Below are 24,079 nucleotides of genomic sequence, written 5' to 3'. Positions count from 1 at the left end.
AGAGTCATGGTGGGAATAGTAACAATATAAAACAATCAAGAAGTGCTCAAATTGAAGATTGTGTGAAAATTAGGAACACTGCAATCACTGTGTTTCTTTTATTATTAAAAAATCATGACCTGAAATGGGAATAATAGTCAATTTGAGTGAAATAGCTAAACGAATATAAAGTGGTTCTTCCAGAAGAGGGCCCCACCCACTGCCACCAGTATCAAGCACAAGCTGTTTGGTGTAATTTCCCGAAGGGATAGACGCACAGTTAATCCCTGCCCCCCTCCCCTCAAATTGAATCCTATCCCACCTGCACCACCCCTAACCCCCAATGTTCCAGCATTAATCCTGGCTTGCCCTCCTGACCACGGGTCCCATCAGCGCCACAATCTGACCCTGCACGATGTGATTACAACCAAAAGACCAAGGATTGGAAATATTGCCATAAAAGTAGAGTTCTCAAATCCATTGACAGACAGAAGCACTAAATGTGAAATGAGAGTTTCCCCCCATCCTGCCGTAATCTCTAGCCCATGGGCAGAAGCCAGAGCTAGACAGCAGGCCGAGCCAAAACCACTTTACCCCCGACAATGACTCCAGACACATGAAAACAGATAGAATAAAGCAAACACACACCTACCAGATTACCCCCACTAAGCCCCTGAGTTTTGGCTGGCTTTAAATCCGGAGATCCACCCCCCATACTACCCCTGCATATGTGTGTGTGTATAAGTGTGTGTGTGTGTGTGTGTATGCGTTTGTCAGCGTGTGTCTGTGTGTGTGTCTGTGTGTGTGTGCATGTACAGTATGCACATTAAATGTGTGAGGGTGAGATAAAGAGCAAGACATACAGAGAAGAGAGAGCGGTAACCTGGGGGATTAAATATTCTTAGCAGGGGGTTATTTTTGGAGAAGGCGGGACAAAACGGATGGGAGCTGAACACACACACACACACACACACACACACACACACACACACACACTCACACACACGCATGCACACTGTTAAATACAAACACACACTCCCGGGCGCTCCCTGCCAATGGACTGTGGTTTGTTTGGGTTGGCTCCGGCCGGCGATGGAGACGAGTCCTCCCCTCAGCCCACCCCTGCACGTGCTCCGTCTCTTCCACTCAAAACACACTGATACCGGGTGAATTTCAAGTGCAGGTTTCTCTCAGTAAACCGAACACTGCATCAATAAGAGGCAAAGCTGTATCGTGCATTTAATGTATTAAATGATTGGATTACAAATACTGTATAATAGGTTGTGTCTGTAGGGCTGCCAGGTGAAACCCTTAAGACCGGCTGGGGAAATCGAGGTGGTGGAAGTTGAACAGTAGCATGCTTCCTTCCCCCAGCAAACACTGCTGAAGTGCTCGAGCGAAATAGAAGTATGTCCTGTCCCGTAAAGGTTCGAAAAATCCATCAATAGGGATTTGGGGGGTTTTGGGCCAATAGGGCACAGAAAAACTTTGAAAAAGCTCTATTTCACACTCTTATGGCCTTGTGATGTTCCTATGTCAAATGTGTTTTTGGATAAGTGCCTCTTTGCACACATCTAGCAGACGTTAGCATTCCTCTGCAGTCTGGTCTCTATGGGTGACCAACAACACACTTAACTAACACTAACTTGGCTTCCACCAACTCTCTGCAAAAAATATTTGTCTCCTCAGATGCTAGAGGTTTCTCTATGACTCATTTTCAAACCAAGGCAGTTTGAAGGGCCGATTTGGAGCAAGTGTCTAATCTCTAACCAGTTCTTAAGAACAGCAGAAGAAAAACTGGTTCAGCTCTGGCACCAACACTTTGCTGGTCTAGGAGAATAAAAAGGCTTACGTCAGGGGGTTAAGATTACTGTGACTAACAGGACCAGTAAGACCGAAAACAACAATGTAACAGAGCTTGAGGAGAAGCAAGCTGGTTCTTAAAAAGTTGAACCAACTCCGAACCAGCACTTGCACCAGGTTCACCTTTCTCGAAAAGGGTTGTATGTTCTCCAGCTGCTTTCTACATTTGTCCGTCTGCCATCTGGTGCTGGGCAGGTAATGTTCAGCAAGTTTATCAGAGCATGTCTGATACAACAGATGCCTGCTGCTGGAACACAGGAGTAGTGCTACTGAAACCAAGCAATAGATGTGGAATGGTATGAAAGAGGCTAAAAATAAGCCCTTTGCTAGAGAATTCTCACGTCAATCCCAGCAACAAAAAATATATTTTAGTTTGCTCCATAAATCTTAAAAGACATTCCCCCTGCAGATACATAATAAACGGGCCACCAGAACTCCCCAGGAGATCTCAATGACTTATTTAAAACTTGAGTAAGCACATCTGTACATTATACCGTGAGTTCAGTTGGGTCCACTTTACAACCTTGAAACCTGAAACCTGACACATGAAACTTTTCTCTTTTCCGACTCTGCTTCCAATTGCACCACCTCAAGCTCCCCCCCCCCCCCCCATCACTCTCAACTTTAAGTAGGAGAAGACTGCAGCCACTAGACAGGTCAACCTCACACTCCGTCTTCCAGCATGAAATGGGTAATGAGTCTTGAAAATGCTCCGTATTTTCTTGCACTCCCTTTTTATAGCAGCTCCGTCTCTCAGACAGCTGATTCTTCACTCAACAGGACAACAATAGTAACACAGAAAGCCGGCCGCAGCTCAGATCACTGCATCGTGTTCAATAATTCAGTACATCTGCTCCTTTTTTAGACTGTTTTGCATTCACCTCGAGCACAGTTCCCAAATACAGCATATCACTATAACATAAATAGAAAATGTAACACAGCTTGAACCATTTACTAGTTTTTGAAAGACACAATCGAAAGATCAAGAGAGAAATCTAGTATTACACTAACCAAGTGTCTCAGATTGATGTCCAGTATGATTACTTCACCACAGTGGGGGTTCTCTCATTGTTATAAATATAACACAACCACTGGCAAGTAGTATCATAAGGACTGGTCAGGCACGCTGCCATGCTTGCCGTGGAACCAAATGAAACAATGGGAGTGATGGAGAGAGTTAGACCGTCCTGCACTTCATTAAATACGCACTCCTTCACTCATCCGATTCAGCTTTCACTGCAAGCCCTTTTCCTATTTTAATAACAGAAAACAGAGTGACTTCAGATAGGGAAGCAGGATGGGCGGGACTGGAGGACAGAAGAAGGGTAATAGGCAGTGCCATGTCAGATTGACGGAAAGGAAATGAGGAGGGACAGGAGATGAGAAAATTAAGGTGAAGGCGGATGAGAAGATATAAGCACAACCACAGCTAACAGGAAAGAGGAAGTGGGAAGCAAGAGAAAGAGGAAGAGAACCGGAAAAGGAAAAGAGAATCACAATTTTGGAAGGTCATCTGTCTCCTTTAATACTGGTCTGACAATGAAAGCCCTAAGGACGTATTGAGCCTTCAGTCATGACCTGTTTAAAGCCCCCCTTCTACAAAATTAAGCTTAAACTGCCTTTTCCAAGGTCAAGAGTTGAAAGAAGACATATCGTTTTACAAGTAAAAGACTTTACACAGTAGGTGTCACTTCCCTTAGCAAAACCATTAATGTGTAATAAAAAGATCTATGTGGTGAAGGGGCAGGAGGATGTGATTTCCGAGTCAGTTAAGGACACACAAGATATTAAGAATATAAATTTGAAGTCATAGATTTTGGCCAGAGGACTGGCCTCTTAAATGAAGTGTTCCCTGATGGATGAAGTCATACATCATGCTCCTAAAGCCCCATAAATTGTGAACATTTTTACAGTATTTTCCCACGTAACATTTCCCGTTTGGAAACAAACTCTTGATTGTATTTAACAGTAATGGAAATGAAGACCATGAAAACACCACAAAGAGTTATAATAGTCGTACAGAGTCTTGGATGAATCAGTTTATTGTAAGAGTGATAATCCTTTACACCAATCTTTCTTCACGGAAACTAAACTTGTCGCCTTCATGCTAAACACAGAAAAGAAAGCTTTGGACTCGTGGTTCACGGAAAAAAGGTTAAAAATGAAAAACACCACGAGCTTGATGAGGAGGAATCCAACAAAGGACAGTGTTTGAGTGTCTAGCTCATCGGGCTGGAAGCACTGATGGCAATCTCACTACTCATCGAGATCAAATTAAGTTCATGACCTCTGTCCGAACATTCTCGCTCTTTAATTTGTGTGCTATGACAGAAAATCCAGAAGTTCTCCTCTAGACGATATCGCTTGCGATGGATATCTGCTTGTAGTTTGTCTTGCTAGTGTAGCCCTTGAGTTTATTTGTATGTCCTCCATTGAAATGGCTCAACAATTTCTAAAGAACATGTCTGAACCGGACCCCTTCAAAACAGCAGCGAAGAAAGCGCAGATAACGATAGTTTCATGATAACAATTTATTCCATTACGATTTCAATAGGATTAATGTAAGAGGAAAATATTGGGTTAGAATATATATATATATATATATTTGCAATATTTTGAAATATATTTATTTATTGTCAGATATTACAATTTGAAACAATGCATCATATAAGCGTGTCTTATTTTATAAAAAGACCAGTAGCTGTTAAATAACTGTAGTAAGGTACAGCATGTGTTATTGAACCATAGTGGGGGTAGAAAATGGAGCCGTGCATGTTTCACCTCTAGCAGTGTAATGTGGCCACAGGTGGAAAACAGGTGCACTTCCTTTGTGCCCACAAAGAGTGGAAAGTGTAGTGAAACTCTGGAAGCTGAAATAAAGTCCAGGCTGGCTTTTTCCAAACATAACACAGAGGGACTGTTCTCTCCTGTGTCAAACACAGTATCGTCCCTCCTGGACACAACAACCTGTTTTCACCTCACAACCTGCAGACTCTCAGTTCCCTGAAAGGAGGCGAGACTCAAACACTGCTCCAGCTTTGGACTTCTAACACTGGCTCTTCTCCTTTTGTTCCGACTCACTTTGACAGCTTTGATGTAAAAAATAGAAAATAGCAAGATTTTATCAACAACATGTGTAAGCATGTGATCGAGTGTGGGAGAGTTTGAGTGTGTGTGGGTGTATTTGTGTACTTCTGCTTGATTTTAGCCACAACTGACAGGCTAAATCACCGTCCTCTGTAAATGTTGCAACATTTCAAGACACCAGTGAGTTAAAAATTAAAAAAAAAAACCTCTCAGCTCAATATGACACCTGTTGCAAGTCTGGGCAGCGATTTGCCTGGTGGCCTAAGGTTTCTTGTTAAAGCAGCTGAGGGCCACACCTTTTTTCCACCGCAGGCTGAGAGTTTCTACTTCATTACCACACACGTCTTGAATTTGAGGGTTAAGGATTGAATAATAACCTGTAGCTACAGATTTACTTTGAAGAGATTCGGAGGGATAAATAAACCACCCTGTTCTTAAGTGACATTTCTCTTTGATGTATAAGAGAGAGGAAAAAAATCATTTTGATTAATAACTAACTTTGGGCTTGAGGATCCTGTTTTACTAATCTGGGCTTCAAACAACAATGTAAACAAAGTCATTCAGGTCTTGTGACAATTCATGGACAGTAACAATAACAACGTGCAGCTGTCAGACATGATTTTAGATATATGCCTGTATGACTTGTAACCATAGACTTTACATAAAGATGGACAATATGACACGTCCCCAAAAATGAAAGCAAAGGGTCAATGTTACGGACAGTGTTCTGTATGTCCTGTATGTATACATGTGTTGTGTTCTGTCTTGTGTTGTTGTTTTGTTCCCAAGTCCTTATAGACTGGTGATGCCTCCAGTGACTGGAAGGGGGAGCTCTCGGGCAGGACGCGCCAGTGAAGTGGCCAGAAGAAGAAGCATCATGGCCGCTCATCTCCCCTGCATCCAATCTTCCAATCACCCCACCTGTGACAGATCTCTCGTCAACCCTTCCTCTTTAAATAGTCCTGTGTTTGTTTTGTTGGCGAGAGGAGGCGTTTGTGGTGAGCTGTGTCAGAGCGCTGATTGTTTTGTTTGGTCCTGATGTTTGCTGGTGTCTTTAGTTTTTACCAGTAGTTTAAGTTGTAGCAGCCTACTTTTGTTTTGTCTTTTGTCTTTGTTTACTTTGTTTGTTGTGCGCACAGGGACTACAAGGATAGGTAAGATACTCCGGGGTTTACATATCACACTCACGTAGGTTTACTGTTTGTTAATACCTCAGGTTAGAGTGAGCACCACCCGCTGTACTTTTGGGTGCTAAGCACCTGTAAAGGGGGGGGGGGATTTCTTTGTGTTCTTTTTCTTTGGTGCCACTGTTAGTCCTTGTTGATCCCTGTGTTGCTTTGTCTAAATAAATACTGTCTTTATCTTATATCTGGTCTTGTGTTTTGTGTGATTGCACCCTCACTTATTCAGACCTGTTGCATTTATGTTATGTCCAGCTACGAGCCACCAGGGGGCGTAACATAAATTGGGGGCTCGTCCGGGATCTTTGATCCTAATTAAGCAACAGGTTTGTTGAGTGTTGGTGTGCAGTGCACACGTCAAGTAGGCTGTTGATATTGGTTAGATTAGTTAAGGTTTGTGTTAAGGCTGGTTGAAACATCATGGACACGTTTGATCTTGCGTGTTTTCTTAGTGATCCTTCTGTGGAACAGATTGATCGCTGTAAAAAAAAAGATTTGTATGCCATTGCGGCACATTTTGAATTTTCAGTCCCCCCAAATCAGCTAAAAGCTGAATTGAAAGAAGCGGTCGTACGTATGTTGGTTCACAACAAAGTGCTTGGTACGGGCAGCAGTGCCGCTACTCGTGCGCCCGCTAGTCCAGCCTTATCCTTGTCTTCTAACTCAGAGAAGGACAGCAGGGAGGAAGAGGTAGATGGGGGAGGGCTGGGTAAGGATGAGTCAGTTCCTTCTGATCTGGAGCGTAAGCCTCCTCTAACTCTGCCCCGACTCTCTCCATTTTCCTCACCTAGAGCAAGTGATGATGCCCGCTATAGGCTACGCTTAGCGCGCTTGCAGATGGAGGCGCAGGAGAAAGAGAAAGAAGCAGAGTATAGTCACAAGTTGGCTATTCGTAAAATGGAATTAGAAATAGAGGCGGATAGCCGCAGATTAGAAATAGAGGCGGATTACCGCAGAATAGAAATAACCGCAGATAAAGAGGTGAAGTTAAAGCGCCTAGAAATAGAAGCTGCTGCTGCGAGTTCAGCTCAAACTCGGTCCGTATCTGCTGAATCCTCCGCGCCTGCGAGAGGTTTTGAAGTGAGCCGAAATATCGTGCTAGTTCCTCAGTTTCGTGAGGCGGAAGTAGACTCATATTTTACTGCCTTTGAGCGAGTGGCTACCTCCCTGCAATGGCCAAAAGAGGTATGGTCTATAATGCTTCAATGTAAACTCACAGGTAAAGCCCAGGAGATTTTAGCTTCCCTCTCTCTAGAAGACAGTTTGTCATATGACACTATCAAGACAGCTGTGCTTCGTGCATACGAACTCGTGCCAGAGGCATATAGACAAAAGTTCAGGACATTTAAGAAATTGTCAAGTAAAACCTTCGTGGAGTTCGCCCGTGAGAAAGAGACTTTGTTTAATCGCTGGTGCAAGGCAAGCAACGCGACTGATTTTGACACCCTATCTCAATTGGTTCTCATCGAAGAGTTTAAGAATTGTCTGCCTGATCGAATAGTGACGTATCTCAATGAGCAAAAGGTTGGGACAGTAGGGCAAGCTGCGGTGCTTGCTGATGAGTTTGTGTTATCGCACAAGCAAACATTTGGGATTCCCCGATATGAGAGTAGGTCTTTTACTCCTTCTGCCTCGGCTAGAATGCAGTCTAGTCCGCCACGTCCCTTGCCTCTCCGCTCTAACGAGGAACGGGAGTGTTACTATTGTCACGAAACAGGTCACATAAAGGCTGACTGTTTTAGGTTAAAACGCAAGCAGTCACAGCCAAGCAAACGACCAAAAGAGGTTGGTTTGGTGCAAACATTGTTGGGTCAAGTGTCACTAGTCCCGGAGATGGAGGACAATACTCTGGAACCCTGTTACACACCATTTGTGTTGGACGGCCTGGTTTCCCTTAGTGCGAATGCGTTGAACCAGCATCCAGTGCGCATATTAAGAGATACTGGCGCAGCACAGTCTTTTATATTGTCAGATGTGTTACCTTTTTGCAATGACACTTTAAGTGGCTCCAGCGTGCTTGTGCAAGGCATTGAAATGGGCTTTGTGTCTGTGCCTCTCCATAAGATACATTTATCCTGTGACCTAGCAAATGGAGTGTTTAAAGTGGGCGTGCGCCCGTCTTTGCCCGTTAGAGGCGTCACATTTCTGCTAGGGAATGACATCGCTGGTGGCAAAGTTATGCCACTTTTAGAAGTTCTAGAAAGACCTGAGATTTTGCAGCCTGATGTGTTGGCTCAGGACTTCCCTGAAGTGTTCCCTGTGTGTGTGGTCACCCGTGCTCAAGCACGTAGTCTGGGTGAAGCAGTTGATTTGTCGGATACCCTGTTCGCTACTGAGGTGTCTGGCCCGACTCTTTCCCCATCTGTGATTATTCAGTCTACTGCTGAGCCGAGTGTCCAGCTTAAGGTTCAGGGCGATACTTCCACCACAGAGACAACTAGGTTGCCTATGGTACGAAGCAGTCTTATTGCTGCTCAGAAGGAGGACGTTACTTTAGCAAAGTGTTTTGCTGCGGCTCTTGCTCCAGAGATCGCTAAAAATAAAGAAATTGATTATTTTATGGAAAATGATCTACTGATGCGGAGATGGAAATCTCGCGCTGATTTTGATAATGAGTGGAGTAATGTTTTTCAGATTGTTGTGCCTACACAGTACAGACAGTCCGTGTTATCTCTGGCTCATGAACATCTCTGGTCTGGTCATCTAGGTGTTACGAAAACCTATGACCGAGTGTTGCGACATTTCTTCTGGCCAGGTTTGAAGCGAGATGTGTCTTCGTTTTGCCGTACGTGCCACGTGTGTCAGATTACGGGGAAGCCTAATCAGGTTATCAAGCCTGCACCTCTTCACCCGATCCCGGCTATAGGGGAACCGTTTGAGCACGTGTTGGTTGATTGTGTTGGTCCTCTGCCAAAAACGAAATCCGGTAACCAGTTCCTGTTAACAATCATGTGTGTAGCTACCCGGTATCCAGAGGCTATCCCTCTTAGGAGTATAACAGCTCAGTCAGTAGTAAGGGCCCTGATCAAGTTCTTTTCTACTTTCGGCCTTCCTAAGATCGTGCAAACCGATCAAGGTACCAACTTCCTTTCGGGTATTTTTGAACAGGTGTTAACATCCCTCTCGATATCACATCGGATCTCGAGTGCTTATCACCCTGAGTCGCAGGGGGCACTCGAAAGATGGCATCAGACGTTTAAGTCAGTGTTGCGCAAATATATCATGGAGACCGGTAGGGAATGGGATGAAGGCGTCCCTTTGGCTCTATTTGCCGTTAGGGAAATAGTGCAAGAGTCACTAGGTTTTAGTCCAGCAGAGCTGGTATTTGGTCACACCGTCAGAGGCCCTTTACAGGTGTTAAAGGATCAGCTAACGGACAAGAGTTCGTCCACCCAGCGAAACGTGCTGACCTACGTGAGTCGCTTCCGAGAACGACTGCACGAGGCTTGTAGTATCGCTAGGGAGAGTCTCTCTGCTGCACAACAGGGTATGAAGCGGCAGTTTGATAAAAAAGCACTTCCACGTTCTCTACAGCCAGGTGACTTGGTTTTAGTGTTACTGCCCATTCTAAGTAATTCAATGAGTGCTCGGTTTTCAGGACCTTATACTATTGACAGGAGGTTGAGTGCCACTGACTATGTGGTCAGGACCCCTGATAGAAGACGGAAAACCAGAGTGTGTCATATAAATATGTTGAAAAATTATTACAACAGAGACGAGGTCCAGCCGGAGACACGCAGTGCACCTCTTGTAGCCACTGTTGCGGCTGCGGTGTCACTAGCAGTGAGCCCTAATGCAGTGAGTGATGAGGATGGCCTGAGTTTACGCAATGCCCAGCAACAGACCCCTCGGTTGTCCAATTCAGAGATGTTGGTGAAACTTCCATCCTTGATGCATCATTTAAGCAGGGAGCAGGAAGCTGACCTACTCTGCCTTATCTCAGAGTTCCCCTGTCTGTTTGGAGATGTGCCTACCCGCACTACGGTGTTAGAGCACGACATAGAGGTGGGTGAGTCCCGGCCTATTAAACAGCACCCATACAGGGTAAATGCACATAAGAGAGCTTTGATGAGAAAAGAGGTTGACTATTTACTTGAACATAATTTAGCTCAGCCCAGTTCCAGTCCATGGAGTTCTCCGTGCTTATTGGTTCCAAAGCCTGACGCTACTGTCAGATTCTGTACAGATTATCGAAAGGTAAATCATGTTACTGTACCTGACTCGTTTCCTATGCCCAGAGTAGATGATTGCGTGGATACCATAGGGTCAGCTCGATATGTCACAAAGTTAGATCTATTGAAAGGTTATTGGCAAGTGCCCCTTTCACCACGTGCTTCTGCTATCAGTGCTTTTGTGACTCCTGACAATTTTTTACAATATTCCGTGATGGCTTTCGGAATGAGAAACGCTCCGGCCACTTTCCAAAGGTTGGTGAATATTGTGTTTAGTGGTGTACCTAACTGTACTGCATATTTGGATGATGTGGTAATACACTCATCAGAGTGGACTGCTCATGTGGACTCGCTAAGAACTGTGTTTCAGCGACTGGCTGATGCATCCCTGACACTGAACCTGGCAAAGTGTGAGTTTGGGAAGGCAACTGTGACCTACTTGGGTAAACAGGTGGGCGGAGGCCAAGTGCGTCCCTTGGAGGCCAAAATCGCAGCAATCACATCTTTCCCAGTGCCCACCACTCGGCGAGAGTTACGCCGATTCCTCGGAATGACTGGTTACTACCGAGGGTTCTGTAGGAACTTCTCTTCTGTTGCAGCCCCAATGACTGACTTGATCAGTCCATTGGTAAAGTTTGTCTGGTCAGACAGGTGTCAAACTGCCTTTGAGTGTTGTAAAGCACTCTTGTGTAATGCGCCAGTACTCAGTGCTCCTGATTTTAGTAAACCGTTTTCCATGGAAGTCGATGCGAGCGGTATTGGTGCTGGTGCAGTTTTAACTCAGATGGATTCTGAGGGTTTGGTCCACCCTGTAGGATTCTTTTCGAAGAAGTTTAATAGTAGCCAAATGCACTACTCTACCATAGAACAGGAGACGTTGGCTTTGCTGCTTGCGCTTCAATTTTTTGAGGTGTATGTTGGGTCTAGTGCGGAGCCTGTGGTGATTTACACGGACCACAATCCGCTAGTGTTTCTGCATCGCATGCACAACCACAACCAACGACTGATGCGTTGGTCTTTGTTTATTGAGAATTACAACCTGGTGATCCACCACAAAAAGGGCACCGAGAATGTGTTTGCAGACGCTCTGTCTCGCGTGTAAATATTGTTGGTCAGTAGTCCTCAAAACCTCTGTGGGAAATTGATATTGATTTTGGGGTTTACGGGATGGTTTAAGGTATCGTCAGCCCTGGGCTGACTCTTTATGGGGGGGAGTGTTACGGACAGTGTTCTGTATGTCCTGTATGTATACATGTGTTGTGTTCTGTCTTGTGTTGTTGTTTTGTTCCCAAGTCCTTATAGACTGGTGATGCCTCCAGTGACTGGAAGGGGGAGCTCTCGGGCAGGACGCGCCAGTGAAGTGGCCAGAAGAAGAAGCATCATGGCCGCTCATCTCCCCTGCATCCAATCTTCCAATCACCCCACCTGTGACAGATCTCTCGTCAACCCTTCCTCTTTAAATAGTCCTGTGTTTGTTTTGTTGGCGAGAGGAGGCGTTTGTGGTGAGCTGTGTCAGAGCGCTGATTGTTTTGTTTGGTCCTGATGTTTGCTGGTGTCTTTAGTTTTTACCAGTAGTTTAAGTTGTAGCAGCCTACTTTTGTTTTGTCTTTTGTCTTTGTTTACTTTGTTTGTTGTGCGCACAGGGACTACAAGGATAGGTAAGATACTCCGGGGTTTACATATCACACTCACGTAGGTTTACTGTTTGTTAATACCTCAGGTTAGAGTGAGCACCACCCGCTGTACTTTTGGGTGCTAAGCACCTGTAAAGGGGGGGGGGGATTTCTTTGTGTTCTTTTTCTTTGGTGCCACTGTTAGTCCTTGTTGATCCCTGTGTTGCTTTGTCTAAATAAATACTGTCTTTATCTTATATCTGGTCTTGTGTTTTGTGTGATTGCACCCTCACTTATTCAGACCTGTTGCATTTATGTTATGTCCAGCTACGAGCCACCAGGGGGCGTAACAGTCAATCACTCGCTGGCCACAGAATAGATCATAACCCCAGCCTCCTCCATTTAAGCGGAAGCGACATGTACCAAAAAACATGTCAAATACATTTTTCTCTGGTTTCCGTAATTTTAAGGCTGAAACTGATATTGGACCTCAGACTCTTGATAGAGTGCATCTTTATTCATAGTCTCTGTGAAAAACACGACGACAATTCCCCATTCCATGCCTGAACATTTTATACAGAACCGCGAGGCAGAATATACAATGTTACCATCATGAACAAGCTGTATAAAAGGTGATAATGACAAGAATGTATTCGTTAAAATTCAGACAATATCAAGTAGAACAAGAATGGAAGGCCAGTTAGTAGGTTCTGCTTCATTTAAACTCTCTGTTTAATGAGTTCAGACTTGTAGAGAGAATCATGATGATGTTCTAATTGGGCGTAGCAGGATGGATCTGATCAACCGTGAATTCTGAGTTTAATCTTCAATTGAAACACAAACTTGGCATAAAGCTTAAAACCCTTTGTCTCGCTGACGGCCCCGCCCTCATGCAGTAGGGTGCGGCGTCCGGCAAAGTCATTCCCTAGAATTCATCTGCTGTTCAAATAGTGGCAATTAAACAATTTGCCATATTACCACCTGCAGTGAAAGCAGGTTTTGCAAAGCGCAGCTGTTTCTTTTATGCCCCAACAGCAGCGATCAGGTAACCATGTGCAGAAAGTTGAAGGTGCATTCCTGCAGAGTTCACACCGTTCCTCCTCCTCCTGCTCTCGTCCTGCTCCGTTCACAGTGTTTTACGATCACAAGAGGAAAAGCAAGGCTCAATTCAAGAACATTCTTGAATCAAATTGGTTTTTATTGGAAGACAGGTGACACTATGTCATCCTAATGGCAAACTGCTTCATTTCTTGAGATTGTTATGATAGAGCTATGTTTGGGAACACGTCAATATGACTTTTGTGCAGCAGCAAAGGCACAAAATACACAAAGTATGTCAGGATTAAGTTGCAGGTAACCTAACGTTACACACTGTTTATTATTCCACAACTACTCATTCATGGAAGTGTATTTTTTAATTTATCTTGAATGCATATTGGAAAACAAAAATCATATATATTTATGTCAAAACACTAAAGTGAGGGTTTAATTTCCCTTGTCACTCAAGTCCACCCTCCACTTACAATTTGTTTTTTCTAATTATAGTTTCACTTGGGTGTTTGACCTTCACAGTGACAGTGATTTACCTGCAGCGTTTGACACCTGAACGCTGTTTTCACATTCACCTGCTGAAGGGGGAAAGTTTTTATGGGCTCACTTTAAGTAGAAGTTAAAGATATGTTGACACGTTGCTGCAAAATAACATCTTCTCAATTGACCTACTGCAAATTATAACCACATTGAAACAGGATTTCAGTATTTAGTTGACATTGGATTGAACTGTAGATGCATTTTGATGGAAGCACTTTCGTCATGCATTCAATCATTTTAAATCGAATTAAATTAAGTTTAAGTCGATCGTTACGGCCAAGCAGATGTACAGCAAGGGGCATTTGCATGTACACTTGGAGTCATTTGCAAACCACAGACGCCACTTACGGTTCTGCTTTCATTTCACTGTAAGAGTTTCATATCTCACACAGTCATATCTAAACACATGTTAATGTGCGAATCCCACTTCCTTCTTTACAGTGACATGCACTGCTAACTGTCGACATTGGGTTTGAATTCATTTGTTGCTACAGTGTATTTTTAACCATTAGAAAAACAACCTGTCTCGTTTGAGTTTCCTCTTTCTTGAAACATTCTTTAATAAAAAATGTGTTAACCTCGAACATGTTGCATCTCTTAATGTTGTTCCTATTTACACAGTGTGTATTTGATATGAAAACCTTTTGGCAAATAATCCCTCAGTCAAAATAAATCCCATATTATAGCAACGTGTTGGACTCAAATGGAGAAATACACAAGCAAGTAGCCAAGTCACTATGTTATAACAGGGCTGTGTAACTAAATAAATGTGTATATATATTGCAACAAATTTACATTACACAAGCCAGAAAAATGTTGTGGGAGTCTTTTAAACGACAAAGTACATAATTTTTATTCAGTGCCGTGCTAAAAGTCAGTGACTGTGTGTGTTTGTGTGTGTCTGTGTGTGTGTGTGTGAGTGTGTGTATGTTAGAGAGTCTGCGCTTACAAAAGCGAAGCAACAATAGCACCAGAACTGGGCTGAGTCGTGCCCTAATTTCCTTCTCCTCGGCACTACGTCACAGCGAGAGGAAGACCCCCAACCCCCATTGTGCTGTACGCCAGTGGCAACATAAACACTTACACAGACACACACACACACACACACACACATAGCTTCTTATGTGTACGTGTATAAAAACATTGGCATAACGGGAAACACGCATGTTGCATGATGCCTGGCTACACCCAAAATATTCACGACTGCAGACAATATTCTGCATGTATTAAAAACACACACACCCTTCTCTGCTCTTTGTTCCAATGTGATGAATGCAGAGGAATGCCCTCAGACAGTGAGACCCTCCTTGCCCCCAACCCCAGCACCCACCACCCTCCACCCCATCCTCGCTTCTTCCCTCGTCCGACATCTTCCTCCTCTTCTCTCCACAACCTAGATTGCTTTGCTCCAAGCTCCTATAGGTCAGTGGCTAGAAAAATAAGGCCATGTCAGGTTTTAAGACACAATTGTGAAAGACACAACAGCCCCAGCTCTTCTTTTCTTTCCTGCACACACAGACGTTCTTTCTCTCCTTCTTTCCCCCCCTCAGGACTTACTCTCCTTTTGCTCTGCACCTATTTGAAAAAGGGGGGGTCCACTCCCTCTATCAGACATAATTGAGAATTAGTTTTGGTGCGTGCGTGTGTGTGTGTGTGTGTGTGTGTGTGCGACCCTCATCTATCAGCACGGTTGACAGTTGAGCCACTGAATGACTGCCATTATCTTCCTTATTACTCACCAACAGCACAGAGGGTGGCTGCAGGAAAAACAAAGACAGACGGTAAAGAGGGAATACAACAGACAGAGAGAAAAAGAGATGCATTGCGACATTGCCCGGTTCCGTCGCAGGGAATTCCCACTACACACAAGTTCGCCAGCAGCTCATTTGTGAGGTTGCTAGGGGGCAGTTAAAAGGTTCAATTTGAAGTCACGGAGTAAGCGCAGCCATTATCAAGACGGTGATAATGGCTGAAGGGCTGTTTTTATCCAGTAACAGGCCGAACACCTTGAAGAACACATACCTGAACAATGTTTGTCAAATGTCCGGCCTTCATAAACTGTACTGTACTTTTTTTATTTAATTTAAGGCCCTTTCAAGTTCAATGTGCCCTTTTTTTTAGTAGTTTTTCCTTACTCTTGTTGAGGGTTAAGGACAGAGGATGTCACACAATGTTAAAGCCCTATGAGACGAATTGTTATTTGTGAATGTGGGCTATACAAATAAAACTTGAGTGATTTTAAACAGCGATTACACTTGTTCCGTAAGTTTAGTTTTTGCAAATTTAAGAAATCAACTATTTCTCCGAAAGGGCTGGCAAACAGCATTTCAATGGTCTGTCCATCAGGACACTTATATGAGGCTTAAATAGTTGATTCAATTTTAGCATCAAGCCATTTCTGTCCAAACTACACCAGACACGGACTTCCTCTTCCTCTTCACAGCTTAGCTATCAATAAACCAACAGTATTTCCAGTGGGCTAAAAAGGCACATAACTGCAAAGTTCATAGTTTGATTAGTATTACCTCCCTAGTCCCTACATAATAATATATAATAACCTCTCTTGAGGATTCTGTGGACCCTCTTTTGAGTCTATAATTGTTTGAATAAAGTTTTAAGCTAATTTTGTACCCAAGATATAAGTAGTGATCTAGTGTGAGTAACCTTTTAACTTCTTTCAGCTTAGTGTTCTGATGGTTCCTTGGCTTTGAATTTTGATTTTGACAATTTAGATAACGCATTTATTCCTATGTCATCCTCCATTTGCTTTATCTTCTCGAGTCCCTTTCTTTTCTTTGTCGTTCTCTGTGAGTATTTCTGTCTCTCTTCCTGACATGTCAATGCTCCATCCACAGGCCTGATCTCCACAGCTCATTCAACGTCACAATACACACACACTCAGTTTGCACACAGTACTCCACAAACACAGCACACAGAGGTCACATAAAATACATGTTAAAGGAATGTATGATATAACATGATATCCACAATTTACACTTAACGAACCAGCTGCAGCTGAGCTGCTCTCTCTCTCATGTTTCATGCTCCCAGGCCCTGAAACTACAGTTAACTGGTGGAGTAAAATGATCTGCATGACAAAGTGATGTCATGCTTTCGCTGTTACACATGTGCATGACCATGTAATTATTAAAACTTAATGGCACAGCGATGACTCAGACCAAAACATTTCTAACTCCAGAAAGCAGCGATGTCAGAGCAGCGAACGATGACCTCATTGTGAAAAGCTAGTTAATAACAGCTGAGTCCTGGGACTTCAAACCAGTGTAATATGCATTGGATGAACTGGTTCTAGCATTGTTACCTCCACCTTACGCGAGTTTGTTTGTTGGTTTTTCACCGGTATTCAACAAAAACTACTGCAGAGATTCCCATGAAACCTGGTGGAAGGCTCGGACACGGGCCAAGAAAGAATTCATTACATTTTGGCGGAGATCCGGGTCATGAACGGGGCAAAGGAGTGAAAGAATTTATAAATACTGTTCCCACTCTACCAGGTGCCAGTCTAGTTTTATAACTAAATAAAAGAGTATTGTAGATTGATTTAAATGAATAATGATGTTCTGTCAGATTACAACTAGTCTTTTTGACTTGACTTTTAAACTATTATTTTTGGACTGTTCTTAAAACGTGTGTTAAATGATATTCACTGTTCTAAATGTCACTATTTTCAAGTCCAAAAAGTTCCCTCTGATAATACTAGTAAAAAATAACACAATACAAGTTATAAAATAAAACCTATACATGCTATTAATACCTATAGAGTCTAATCAAAGTGTTGCACTGAATTATGTTAAAGCATTTCATTTTTTTAAACCCATTCTGGCATCAAAACGGACCTGGTTGGCAAAACTACACATTACCTCAGTACATCTGTGCAACATTACAAATTGAGAAGTAAGTAAAGTAAGAGGTCACACTCAAGAGACTGGAATGAACACACTGTTCTGAGAATAGCTGCAGACTTCCAGCTGAAAACATGGTAACGTCACGTCTCATTGTCATACGAACTGTCCCAACACTGTGTGTCGTTTCCCTCACAGCTACAGTGACTGCACAGCTTGTAATTAGGGTTAGTTTGGCTGATTGAGCTGTGTCATGTTAGAGGTGGAGCAGAGAACCAAACATTTCTACAGGCTCCGTAATAACAAGCTACATCAGCCCTGAGGTCACATCTGGCTCATACACACACGCACACGTCTGTGTGTAAAAAGGCATGCATATGCACTTGCCACCTAACTCTGTGCACGTCTCACGACTACATATTCAAGGAATTGTGTGGTTTTCAAAGTCTATGCTGAAACAGTGTCTGTGTGTGTGTATGTGTGTGTGTCTAAATGTGTCTAGGCTTTTAATTGTTGACACGCCGTACAGGATGACACGACTGCAAGTTTGCAAAAGTTGTCCTTCCATTGAACTAAAGAGTAATGTGTTCAAAATTCTTATATTCTCATAGAAAAAAGTGTAACAAAAATTTCTCAGCAAAAATATGAGGAAAATCTAAAAAAAAAAGAAAGGAATGTCACTGATTGTCAGTTTAGGTACAATGAGGATTTTCAACAAAACCAACTTCAGAAGTTGTCTGCTTACAAAAGATTACACACTTTGTTATATTTACTTTTTCCATTTCAAAAATAACAATTAATTTAGATATGGCAGCTCTTTTTCATACATTTGAGATTAACATTCTTCCAGTTTGGCATGCTCAGACTGTACTTGGGGGCTGACAGGATAAGTTAAAGAAACCGACTTGGACATTTGCGTCCTCACTTACAGCGCCTCCACATAACATCAGGGAACATGTCTGGACTTCAGAGCACATCTGAGAGCAGCTCATACGATACAGCAGGCTTCAGTAAGTTGACAGAATATTGTGTCAGTTCTGAGGTGTCATGGCGCACTATGACTGTAAATCTTCCACTTTATCCTCCAGTGGCACCATTCATGTACCTGGTCATTACGTGCACACGTGTGGCAGCTGTGAGACGACTTTGAGCGACCACCTCCAGCAGCAATTTGTCACCACCTAAACTCCCGGGGCGTCCCAGGACAGCGCCAGGGCCTCAGACACAGAAAAGCTGAGGAGGACAAGGTGTTGTTCGAAAGACGCAGCAGACAAGATTTATGGTGCAGTGGAATGGAGAAGTTAAAAATACCGTTTGACTTTCAAAACCTGTTGTAACTGATTGATCAATACAACACTGGGATTATGGGCAAATAAAGATTAACTGGGGAAATTTGCTTTTCGTTGAAAACAGAACAAGCAAGTGACTCCACCTGACCTCGGTGAAACGCTCACTCGTGACTTCTGGATCCGACCAATAAACAAGAGGAGACTCATCTTTATCGCTGGACGTCAGCTGACAGAGCTTTGTGGTGACAGGGAGGACGGAGCCTGATGGTTTGTTTTAAAAAGGGCACAGACAATAACACCAGGGTGGAACGTTCAGGTGAACTGGCATACTGGTTTGCTCTGGACTTTCCAGAGTTTGTTCCTATCTGGATTCGAGCTGTGTAAATAACACATTAGCTACCATAACACAACAGTATCAGCAATGTCAGGGGTGTGTATGTACAGTGCTGCACGCAGACACACACACACACTTACGCAAATAGAGTTTAAACACCTGCAAGTTGTGTTACTGAAAAGTCAAAAGACAATGTTTTAAATTATTAATTGTTGAACAAAATCAAGAGAGAGATTTTACACTTAAACACGTAGCTGAAATCAAATATCAAGCTGATACTATTGAATATTAGGACTAACTCTAATCAACACCTTTATTTTAGACAATCTCATAATAGATCCAATTGCTGCTGATATGGGAGCATCCAGTTTACTTGTTTTCTGAGTTAGTCTGGTGTGAACTTGTCTATGTTGCCTTCAAAGCACGATTTTAAAAAGCTAAAAATATCAACTCTTTTGCATTTTGTCCGGGCCTTACAGCCGTCGCCTAGCAACAGAGCTATTGACAGAAAGTCATTTGGTTGTTCGAAAACACTGAAACAATGTTTTTTTAACCTGGGTAACGTCAGCTGTTGGAACGAGCACTTACATTTACAGGTCCAGTGTGTAAGATCTTTGGTGTATAAACTGTACAAGTCTTTACTCTAGAATAGGCTTTTAATATTTGAATACATTATATTTACATCGGGACCGGGTCCTGTCTACCGAGGCCCAAACTGGACAAACTAAACACCTTTTGAGTTTTTATGACAACTGAAGACCACCACAGGTTCTCTCTCCTGTTTAGAAGGGGAGGGTGGGGTGAAGGAGATTCAGCTGCAACACGCAACTTCACCCCTAGATGTCACTAAATTCTACACACTGAACCTTTAAACATAAATTCTCTCCACGCCCTGCTTGCTGCCGCCGTCACCTCTTTAAAAAACAGTTTCGTCACTGAAGTGCAATGTATCATGGGATAAGGTGGACCTGGGAAGGATTCACCTCCTTGGGGGGGAAGAAGGACACATTTATAGACGGATATTGGAGGATCATTCGAATTGGGACAGTCCAGTCCCACTGCTGTGACACAATCAGTCCACAAATGCAGCTTCTGAAGGATGTGGCCCATTAATAGAGACACAGCCATGGTCTCCTCTTATAAACGTAACATCTGTGCAGGTTTCTATTCTTAATGGTTTGATCCAAGCCACAAACCAGGTCGTTTACCAGCCAGTCAGCATGGACCCTCTGGCAGTCACACCCTTCATCAGCAGCTATCCTCCTTGGGATTTCTCATTGACCTCCATTCATTCATTGCAAACAGCCCATTTCAAAACAGTCTCTCCAAGTGTAACCAGAACCAACTCGTTCCAAACCAGAACCAGGACCTCAGACATGACATGTCGGTCCCCACAAGGTCAGGGTCCACGCTGCTAACTGTCCTCAGGATGGGGACTGAGAGGAGACTTACATTTCAGCGCCTGGATGAGAGCTTTCCCATCTTTGATCAGCTCCTTGATGAACTTGTTGGTCTTGTCCAGCTCCAGTTCGTGGGACTTGAGTCTCTCCCGGAACTGAGGACTGTCCAGGTAGCAGTCACTGAACTCCAGGGCAGGTAGACCCATCTTCCCAGTCCGGCTGCACCAGCTGCACCAGCACCGGCAGAGGAACAAGAGGAGGAGGTGGAGGAGGAGGAGGAGGAGGAGGAAGAGGAAGAAACCCTGAGCTGCTGCTGCTGCTGGAAATGATGGGAAATCCTCTCACAGCATGTAAACAACCCAGCGAGAGAAGAAGCAGCTTTCCTGTGTTTTTAAAGTCCTCCAGAGGAACGGTCTCCACGATGCTTCCAGTCCAGGGAGATGGAAGAAGGTCCGGAGAAGGGTCCACTTGCTTCAGGTGACCCGGGGCTGCCGCGCTCCTCACGACCAGCTCATCCCGAACCAGGGCCGAGGAGGGGGGGCGGGAGGGAGGGAGGCAGTCCGCGGAAAACAAACACAGGACTCCGGACTCGTAAACGCGGTGTCTCCCCTAGGCGGGTTTTTAAACGCACTGCCGTCCCCGAACCACAAGCCCCGCTCAGCTCGGCGCCGCCGCACAACGTAACCAGCCTACCCCGACGCGGATAAGCCGCTGACGGACGGCTCTCTCAGCCAATCAGGGGGCCGCACCGGAGAGCTGAACCCTCCGGGGGGCGGGGCGTGAGCTGAGCCGCTCCACAGCACAGATGGGGGGAAAAAGCGAAGATGTCTCACTCGGTGCGAGAAAAGAGTTTGGGTTCAGCTCATTCATTGGCTACTTTATATGATGATGGACGACATGACAGCTCTTCTTAAGTGAAGCCAAAGCCTCTTGATCGCCACCTAGTGACTCGCTGCAGTACACCTCACAAGTCCCACCTCCTCTATGTTCCATCAAACCTCGGAACTAGGGGTTACCGACCCTTGAGTCGGAAGTTTCAATTTAAACGCCCCCTCAAGTCGGATTTTTGACTCAGAGGAACCTCACCACCCCTGACCTCGAAAACAAAGATGGCTGTTCTGTATATCAACAGTATTTGAAGCTGTAGTTTTAAGTCTTTAGTAGCACGTCTGTCGTTAAATGCGACGTACACATAGTAATGTCCAATTGCTGCCTGTTGACGTTTTAACTAAGTGTTGGTTTGTGTGAAATGTTTCGTTATTATGAACTGTTTTGGCTAACTATGGCTAGCTGGCTAACGTAAAACATTTTTACTGTGCAAGTGGAACCCTGTGATGTCATTCTGAGGGCAGAGCTCCGAGGTGTAATGTAACGCGGCTTTAGTGGATGGTACATTGTCAAAACAAAAAAGTTACAGTACATGTCAAGTATATGTTTCCTCAAAGACGGCGTCTGTCACACTGATGTATGTCCGATTTTTTATTTTCCCAGTAAGTTTGGTATTAGGTTGTTATGCTATTCGTCGAGCCCTCACTACCACAACAGGGATGACACGTAACAAAGGTCCAGGGTTATTTATGTGGTGTTTTGCCACCAGACAATCCATCCTTTGCAGCTCTCACTATCCTGGAATCTGTTGTGAACAAACCTGGGACTTTCATGCAATGCCAGTTCATTTTTAACAACAGGATCAGGTGGCTTTCTACCTCTGTGACCAGAAACTGTGAAAACCCACTACAAACCTAAAGGCTGTTAGTTTGGTCTGTTTAAATTGTCAGTCACTGCGCTTTAATTTTTTGTTGTGCCTCCCAGTAAACTTAATGATCTTAGAACAATTTCCTGCTTAACGTCATTATTGTATTTACCACTTTTCCACTTTGTTGCATGGTCCATTGAATTGGGTCACTTAAAGGCTAGATTGCGTCTGCTTGGCATTTAAGACTTCAAGGGCCTTTTTCATAGGAGGAGGATGTAGCTGCTCAGATATGAAGCACATGCAAAGAGATACAGATTCAGCTTCTTAAACACAACAGCTACCCATATATATGAGTACATATATTATGTATAGTCAGCTCATAAATGTGTGTGCATGTGGAGCTGATGTGGAACAAGAGAGAAAGTTAGACTGCAGGCCTTGTGTCAGTCAAGCAGAGATTAAGACTGTTATTTCATTAAATGTCACCTTAATGATTATGATTTAAAGGGTTTGTGTGTGTGTGCGTCTGTGTGTGTGTGTGTGTGTGTGTGTGTGTGTGTGTGTGTGTGTGTGTGTGTGTGTGTGTGTGTGTGTGTGTGTGTGTGTGTGTGTGTGTGTGTGTGTGTGTGTGTGTGTGTGTGTGTGTGTGTGTGTGTGTGTGTGTGTGTATCCTTCTGAACAGAGACGATCTTTGCACGCAGCAGGCCTGATTGGTGGGAGAAGACGCTGACGTCATTTCGGACAGAGCGGGGAAATTCTGCAGCTCTGGATCTGCCTTGGATTAAGATTTAACACACTCTCAGACGCCCTCTGCTGGTAGGATGGTGCCAAGCAACATAAAAATAAATGGTGTCCTTTTTGAGTTTTCTTGAGATTCATCCAACAGCGGTTAGGATTTAAAGTAATTTATAACATGTTTAGACTCAGTAGGCCTTAATTTTTGGACTCTACAGTAAGTTGTATTGACTCTTAGTAATTCTATGGTCTCTGCTTCTTACCATTAAGAAGTTGACACCTCCACCCTTGTTTAAACTCTGCTTGCATGTGAGTTACACATGGGCACAGTTTGCATTTGTGGTTATGATGTGAAAACAGCTCGGGTCGGACATGTTGCTTTCTTTGCCACACCACATTTTACTCATTTCTCCGTCTGACACATATGGTGCACAAAGACCAACAGGAAGTCACAGTATGCTGGTGTTGGTGGTGTATGTAGTCTAAGAAGCTGATAGCTGAGAAAAAAGGATGAACCGATTTACACTTGCAGGATAAGACACGTTGTGTTTTAACATCGTGTGCCATTTCAAATACAATAATGAGCGTTAAAAAGTGATAACTGCTCTTTGACAATAGTAAAACATCACATTATGACGGGTTAAATCAAATGCTTAAGCCTTAAGAACACATGGCATGTAGGTATAGAAAGCATACTTCTGTTCTTTTCTCCAAAAGGCCTCAAACGCAGGTTTAGCCGTCACACACAGCCCTTCCTGTACGAGCTCATGTATTGTAGATGATGTATGTCATGTCCTCGGAAGCCCTCGGCCTTATAGTGTCATATTCAGCCAGTTTTTCCAGCATGAAGAGTCAGAGGCCGTCTCTCTTCACAAAGCACTGAAGCAGAATTGGTCAGCGGTGATAAAATCAGGACACTGGTCGCCCACTGTCTGGTTGACACTAATTTCTGAGCACAATATCCTTTCATGGCAATGAATACAACCATTGTAGGGGAGGGGGGGGGGGTCATTCCTGTACACTGAGAGGCACTGGACACTGGAGTCAGATTTATTGTGTCCAATGTACTTAGCTAATAAGGCTTTGTGACAATATGATCGTGTTTGAGGACGATGGATTTAGACTAAGTAGTGATGGGAAACATCAAAGTTTAGTGAGGACAGTATTTAGAAAGTAGGAAGATACAAAGTTGGACGACATAATTCTTGCACTCATCTGGCAACATGAAGGTCATCTGAAACTGTAATTTATGAGCTAAAAGGAGACTGAACATTTAC

General features: G+C 43.7%; 1 protein-coding gene across 1 annotated transcript in view; it reads right to left on the bottom strand.

Annotated features, from left to right (window-relative positions):
• Window positions 1-20,875, bottom strand: part of LOC133019869 (rho GTPase-activating protein 26-like) — an 82,870-nt gene extending 61,995 nt beyond the window's left edge. Inside the window, exon 1 of the mRNA XM_061086453.1 lies at window positions 20,424-20,875. Within this exon, the coding sequence (XP_060942436.1) occupies window positions 20,424-20,577 (154 nt within the window). The 5' untranslated portion in view covers window positions 20,578-20,875. The remainder of the gene's footprint in view (window positions 1-20,423) is intronic.
• Window positions 20,876-24,079: the final 3,204 nt, after the last annotated feature.

This window comes from Limanda limanda, chromosome 14 (assembly GCF_963576545.1).
Source record: "Limanda limanda chromosome 14, fLimLim1.1, whole genome shotgun sequence".
In the NCBI taxonomy this organism is placed as follows: domain Eukaryota; kingdom Metazoa; phylum Chordata; class Actinopteri; order Pleuronectiformes; family Pleuronectidae; genus Limanda; species Limanda limanda.
The sequence above is the reverse complement of the archived record's forward strand: the minus strand, read 5'-3'. Positions and strand labels throughout refer to the sequence as shown.